At 40.9% G+C, this 7,729-nt stretch overlaps 1 protein-coding gene across 1 annotated transcript in view; it reads right to left on the reverse strand.

Annotated features, from left to right (window-relative positions):
- The window catches only part of GABRR2 (gamma-aminobutyric acid type A receptor subunit rho2), a 36,708-nt gene extending 35,491 nt beyond the window's left edge, over positions 1-1,217 (reverse strand). Inside the window, exon 1 of the mRNA XM_057739510.1 lies at positions 1,030-1,217. Coding sequence (XP_057595493.1) covers positions 1,030-1,217 — 188 coding nt within the window. The remainder of the gene's footprint in view (positions 1-1,029) is intronic.
- Between the last annotated feature and the right edge of the window lie 6,512 nt (positions 1,218-7,729).

Here is a 7,729-nt window from a genome sequence, read left to right on the forward strand (position 1 = left end):
TTTATACTCAGTTTTTATCTAAAAATAAGGAAGCTTTTAAGCTTCAATTTAAAATACATATTTATAATAGTACATGTATGCAATGTGTGTCCATATTATGTAAACATGTTGGTGGTACGGTTTCAAAAAAGAGTGGTGCATGATCAAAAATGGAGACCACTGACCTAGAAAATGTGCCTCAAGATATTATATTCATAACCACTAGCTCACACAGTGCTTAGTAGAATGGAAAACAGACGTGTAACATCTCACACATGGTGTGAGTATCTTAGCTGCTTGCTCTTGTCTTCAGGCTGAACAGGCCTAGTATATCATGCTTAGTACATCAGTTCAAAACAAACACATTCAGGAACTTGGATTTGTGATGTAATGATACTGAGTGCAAATTCTGGGCCTAACCAGTATTTCTGTGATGGAAGTGTTTCCATCACATCATGAAATAGGCTTCACTGTTGTCCACACGTATATTTCTGATGCCCTAGCAAATTTCAAACACCTTTTCTAAGATTCAAAACAGTACAATGAAACCCAATACCATTTTAAAATTGTGTCCAAACAAATAATCTAAAGGAGACAACTCTCAGTTACACTTTTTCTTAATAACTCAAACTACATTCCTATATACAGTTCCCCTCAAAAAAAAAAATTCTTGAGTGTAATTCCTTAGCAGGTCATCTATGGTCCCTACAGGATATAATCCCGAGAAGCAAAGCAGCACAATCTGAGAAGTACAACGATGCTTTACCCACAAAGTCTTCAACTCCCTGCCTTAAACCAAAATGCTTCAGCCAAACCCAGACATTAGAACGAAACACTCAGCCTGGTCTAGCTTCCCTCTCTCACTGTGGGTGACACAATAGCATATTTGTGCTCAGGGAGAGGCAAGGTCCTGTCCAGCTTTGGCTGGAAAACAGATTCCAATAGGACAGACGATCTAACCCCTAGCCCTCTGGGGAGCTGTCCCACTGTGTGTCGCTGCCACAGCGAGTCACCTCCCTCACCTCCCTCCCCTCCCGCCCACGATTTTACCTTGGCTTGGACGTTTCCAGCTGCCCTGTCCATCTCTTTTTCTTGGGCTTTCTGCTCTCCACAAGAACCATCAGGCAAAACAAGAACAAAATGAATCTTGAAAAATAAGGCATCCTGTGAATGTCTAAGATGCCGCAAGCTGCTTTCCAGTAACCTGCAGCGGGGCAGATCCCCCGGAGCTTAACCATTGATTCGGTCTGCTGCCTCGAGCCAGGGCGGCGAGGAGGGCATGGCTGGCCAGGCTGAGTTTCCCGATTTAAGACTGATACCGATGCTTGAGCCACCCCGCTTCCCACGCTCTCGGACCGTGACACCAACACCAAGGCCTTGCCCACCCCACTGCTTAGTGATTGGCTATTAGTCAATAAGTTGGTTCTCCTGTGAAACTCAGCTTCCACTGTGTCCTAGAACAGCTTTGGTTAAAACCGTTATATAAAAAAAATTAAATCTCTTGAACATGCCAGCTTTTTGCTGAGATCATTAATCCATCTCTCTGGTGACATAAAACCAGTCTGTCACATCCGCCAGGGAGCAGGTTGGATGTGGAGTGGATTTGCAGGGAAGACTTGTGGACACAGAGATGAGTGCCTCAATGTGTCCAGGAAACGCTGAGTAAACACATGAATGACCTGTTTCCACAGGGTTCCTTTATTTCTTGAGCTAAGAGCCTGTGCTTCACCTATGGCCAAACATGCTTGCTTTTCCCCCAAATACACATCTTTTTTTTTTTTTTTTCAATGAAAACACATCTTACCAAAACATAAAACATGTTTTGATTTTGAAGGAAAGCATAAACCAAAGGAGAATTCATGAGCGTGTAAGCTCTTCTTCCTAGCGTGAGCATTAGATTAATGCTGGTCTTTCATCCTAAAATGTATAATGTCACGAATGAGGCTTGACTCCTGTCCTGGGATATGGAATTACGAACATAAGAAGTGAAAAGATACACGTGGTTCTGTTTCATCTACTCAACGGAAGAAAATGTTTAAAAACAACCTATTGCTTGCTTCCTGCGTCCTGGGAATGGAAACGATGAGTGTGGTAGAGACACAGGAAGGGGAGCACGGAGGTCAGAAGGAGCAACAGCCCAAAGCGAAACAGCATTAGGATTTTCTTATGGAAGAAAGAATCAAAAGAGGCTCTTTCGATCCCTTTAAGCAAAGTGGAGTGACATAAACCACTGCATTTTTTCAGGAACTCCTAACTGGGATCAGTTGGGTCAGAGAAGCTGTAATAATAAAAGAGGATGAGGGAGGGGAAGAGGGAAGGAGAAGAAGAGGGAAAACAGAAGACTGATATAGTCAAGTTATCACTGAAAGAGGATATATGTGGTGACCGCATAGAAGAGGAGGTGAGAGAATTCAGTGCAAGCTAGGACTCTAGTTTGGAGGCAGGTCTGGCAGGTCAGTACCATCGTTTTCTGATGTCTCCTAAAAGTGGATAAGTTTGGTGGGGGGGAGGGGACTTCCCTGGTGGCACAATGATTAAGAATCCACCTGCCAACGCAGGGGACACGGGTTCGATCCCTGCTCCAGGAAGATCCCACGTGCTGCGGAGCAACTAAGCCCATGTGCCACAGCTACTGAGCCCGAGTGCTGCAACTACTGAAGTCCACATGCCTAGAGCCCATGCTCCACAACAAGACACCACAATTAGAGGCCCACGTACCACAATGAAGAGGAGCCCCCAGTTGCAGCAACTAGAGAAAGCCCGTGTGCAGAAACGAAGACCCAACAGTAATAATAGTAATAATAATAATAATAATAATAAATAAAATTAAAAAATCTAAAAAAAATGTTTGGTGGGAGGAGGATGAGATAAATTTTAACTTGTGGAGTTTGAAGTGTCACGTGACTACAGGATGCCCCATCTGTCGCTGGAGTATGAGCCTGAAGCTCAGGAGAAAGGTCTGGATTGAAGAAATAGATATGGAGCCATCAGTGTAATGGTGGTAGTTAAACTACAGGGAAAGGTGAAAGGTGAGATCCTCCTGGGGAACAGAAGATGTTGGAGTCCAAGTGCAGAATCCTAGAGAATCTATACTCTTAAAGGCTGGGTGGGCAGCCAGAACACAGGCATAGAAGAACTAGCAGAGAAGTTGACTGTGGAAACCAAAGGAGTGTCAGGAGGGGGTAGTTAACAGTGCGGGGAGGAAGTAAGGGCACAAAACAGGTCCCTGGATCTGGCAACCGGAGCACTGCTCCTAACTTCAGTAAACTGGAGTTTCAGTTGGGAGATGCGGCAAGAAGCCAAACTGCAATGAATTAAATAGGAATCTGGGAATGGGAATAATCTAGTACAGGGACTGACTCAGTGGTCCCCAAATCTGGCCACCTCTCAGAATTATCCAGGTAATTTGTTTAAAAGTCTCATTCCTGCCAAAGATTTAGTGAGGAAGAGATAAGACCTATGAAAGTTCTTTCTCATAAATTTTTATTCAAAAGATCTCTTTTCCTGTCTTCCATTTGGAACAGGCCTATCCAGGGCTGACTGACTGGAATCCTAGAACTGTGCATGGATATTGCTGGTTTTAAAGAAATATTGGTTTTGTTGCACTCCAGACGCAACTTGAGATCCTACCGATTTTTTCCTTAAATCTTATTTTCAGTAGTTCAATTATTGTGATTACAGTAGGGGGAAAAATCAGTTGGAGATAAATGTGACTTTTTTTTTATAATGGCTTTATTGAAACATCATTCACATACCATAAATCTACCCCTTTAAAATGGGCTTTTTAGTTTTGTGCAACTATCACCACCATCTAATTTTAGAACAGTTTCATCTCCCCCAAAAGAAACTTCCTGCCCAGTAGCGGTCACTCTCCATTCCCCGCAGCCCCTGGCAATCACCGATCTACTTTCTCTATCCACGGATTTGCCTATTCTGGATATGTCATATAAATGGAATCATGCAATACGTAGCGTTTTGTGTCCGGCTTCACTATGTTTTCAAGATTCATCCATGTTGAAGCATGTATTATACCTTCATTCCTTTTTATTGCCAAATAATATTCCACTGTATAGATAAAACACATTTTGTTTATCCACTCATCATCTGATGGACATTTGAGTGTCCAGTTTGGGGCTATTTACAATACTGTTGCTATGAATATTCATGTACAAGTTTGTGTGTACATGCTTTCACCTGTCTTAGATATATTCCTGGGTGTACTGCTGGGTCATAAGGTAACTCTACATTTAACTTGATGAGGAACTACCAAACTGTTTTTCAAAGCGGCTGAACCCTTTCACGTTCCCATCAGCAATGAACCCTCTGGCCGTCACAATGGGTGTGAAGTGGCATCTCCCTGTCGTTCTGATGTGCATTTCCCCAATAACTGATGACTCATGCATCTTCTTTGTACAAATGTCTATTCAAATCCTTTGCCACTTTTTAACCAGGTCTTTTATCTTTGCTCTTTATTTTCGATATGTCTCGATATAATATATAATCTGCAAACATTTTCTCCCATTCTGTGTTTTCACTTTATTAATGGTGTTCTTTGAAACACAAAAGGTTTTTCATTTTGAGGAAATATAATTTATCTACTTTTTCTTTGGTTACTTGTGCTTTTGATCTCGTATCTAAGAAACCACTGCCTAACCCATCAATGTTTTTTCTTCTAAGAGTTTTTGCTTTTACATAAAGGTCTTAGATCCATTTTGAGTTAAATTTCTATGTGGTGTGAGGCAGTGGATGTATAACTTTAACATTTGTTTATTTCTCAGAGGATTGGCCCCAAGGGCGCAAGTTGAGAGCTGTGGAAAGGCCCCAGTAAGCATCTGCTGTCAGATGAGGCCGGAACTAGGTGGGCCTCTGGTCACACACAGTCTTCTGTCCTACATTAACGGTTCAGGCCTATTTTAAGAGCAGTGGGAGAGACGGGATCAGATCTGTACTGTGCATGGGAGAAGACTCCGGATGCAGGGTGCAGAGTGGGGCAAGAACGGAGACTTGTTAGAGATAATTGCACTAGTTCAGAGATGATGGCTAATTAGGGTAGCGGCAGTGAGCATGCAGAGAAGTGGAAAAACAAAACAGAATATTCGAGGTAGAATGAACAGAAGATCAAATGATATAAAGAATTCAAAACCAGGTATGAATCAAGTCACTGGTTTTATTGAGCAGCTCCAACTTGTTCTGAAAGCAACTTTTAAAGAGGCATTCCAAACAGCTCTGGAACAATTATAGCCTCCCACAAAGGCTGTAAGAGTATACATTCTTATTTTTTCCATGCCATACTGCTTGCAGGATCTTAGTTCCCCAACCAGGCATTGAACCCGGGCCCTCAGCAGTGAACGCACAGGGTCCTAACCACTGGACATCCAGGGAATTCCCAGAGTACACATTAACATACGCGTTATTCTTTGTTAAGCCAGGTTCAGTAAACGCATTCACCTTTCATATACTTCTTTGCAAGTAATAAAATATAGGCTTTTCAGTACTTCAGCCTAGGTTTCTGCACAACTAAGTCCAATTGTGTGAGGTCTGCTTGTTTACTGATTCTGCACTATAAAAATGGGAGGTCTCAAGGGACCAGAAAGTTTATTCACAGCCAAAAATAAAATAATTTCTTATTTTCCTGAAACAGGAAATTTTATGTATTCATAGTCAAAATAGCAAACAATTTCTAAAGGTGTTTTAAAAAATGAGTTGAGAATTTTGATGAAATTCATTTATTTCAGTAGAATGAAACTATAAGCAGCATGAAAATGTAAAGTGCCACATAAAAGCCCCACAATACATAAAATTTGAAGGTTTCATTGGTTTTAACAGTTGCAGGTGAAACAGACATTATACATTTTTTTCAAGCATGCTATTTTAACTACCTTGATATGTGCTATGTTGGTCAAAGAAAAAGCCATGAGTTACCTACATCTGAGGATTGGGGGGAAGGAGTCCTAAGCCTTCACCTCCCAGATCACACATCCTGTTTTGGCATCATGCTGTAAATAGGGGTTAAACTGGGGCTTTAAAAATAATAGTTTTCTGAAGAGGTCCTTTATCGGGGTGTAAGAATGGCTCCAAAGATCAATTTTTTTCATTAACTCCACAATGGGGGTCTGATCGACAACTTAAGGATTTTTAGGTAGCAATGTGAGCTGAAAGGGAAGTAGCAAAAGATTTGCCACTTCAGATACGTGTTATCAGGTGCTTCACACACACACACACACACACACACACACACACACGAAGATGGCCTGACAGTTGATGGGTGAGGGCAGAGAGGCAACTCAGATAGAGGAGGATCTTCTTGGCTTAATCAGTTTTAAAGAATAAATACACTCCACGGAAACATGCAACAAGATCACACAGATGGAGGCTGGCTCAGTGCGACAAAGAGGACATGGAGGGAAGACTGTTCCTAGCACACGATTAACCTCAGCACAGGCTGAGAGACGGGGATTTCCTTCTTCCCCGGTGATAACATTACCTGGTCTTCCCCTGGGGGGGTCAGTGACCTCTTGCTAGGAGACCACTGAACCAATATGTTTAATACCTTACATTCCAAACCAAGACTTCAGAATGAATGTATTTTCAGAATGAATGTATTTTCTCATGGCAATAAAGTTATAAAATGGTAACCTTCAATTTTCTTGCCATATGAGGTCTTCATAAAGTCCTTAGGCTTTTTAGACTTCACCAACTTCAGCTGTAGATGTAACAGAAACAATCTGTCAACACTTTTAAAATGCTAATTTATTAAACCTTAAGAAAACCGTGTACTATATAATAGTATACAATACATTCTTTATTTTAGATGCAGACATAAACTGGCTAAAAGATGAAAACAACTTGTGTCTGATAGTTCACAGAACCAAAACCCTATCAGAGCAGGAGTAAAAATTAAATTTGCCTTTAAAATCATTTTACAAATTGTTTCTATCTTGCCCATAACTTCAGTTAGTTAAAACCACATAAGGACTTCATAAATACCATTCCCCAAAGAACTCAAGATACATTATGGACTGACTTTTGTGGCCTTGTCTAGAACCAAAACACGATTTACAACACTGAGTTGTAAAAGAGAAATAAATCATTTACAAATGCACTTTTAGAGCATAACCTATTCGAAAGCTGGGGACTAGCCTGTATTTAACAATTGTCTTCATTAACAATACTCTCGAGAGTGCCCTCCATGCTGCCACTGGACATGCCGAAGGCAATGTTTTCCTGTGATTGTATGTTCTCACCAGGCATTATTTATGATGATAAAATTACCTACTAGAGTCTGTGGAGCTAGCGAGCAATAAGTTATATATTGATTTTGCACTGAAAATTATCTCCTGGGCTTTGATTAGGTGGGCAGTTCTAAGTAGAGGTTTTTCTAATTTCTATCACTGTTACAAGGGCCCTGAGCTTTTCTGTTAAAATGGTACATGAAATATTTCCATATTACGCATATTCCTAGAATAAATTTATAGTGATTATAAAGCTAGGCACATAATACAACTCAAAAGATAATTCAAAGTAGAGCAAGCATTCAAATCTTAAGATCCTCCCATTTAACTTCTGGAAGAAAATCAAGCAATTGCCTGGCTTGGACCCTTCCTTCCTTAAATCAAAGATCAATGGAGGATTGTTTCCTTCTTTCTTTTAAGATCTTGTGTGTGGACTGGAGAGAAGGGGACAACAGCACATCAAAGTGGTTACAAAGCATTCCTCCCTCTTCAAGTAACATCCAATAACAATGATGTAA

Source organism: Hippopotamus amphibius, chromosome 6 (assembly GCF_030028045.1).
Source record: "Hippopotamus amphibius kiboko isolate mHipAmp2 chromosome 6, mHipAmp2.hap2, whole genome shotgun sequence".
Classification (NCBI taxonomy): domain Eukaryota; kingdom Metazoa; phylum Chordata; class Mammalia; order Artiodactyla; family Hippopotamidae; genus Hippopotamus; species Hippopotamus amphibius.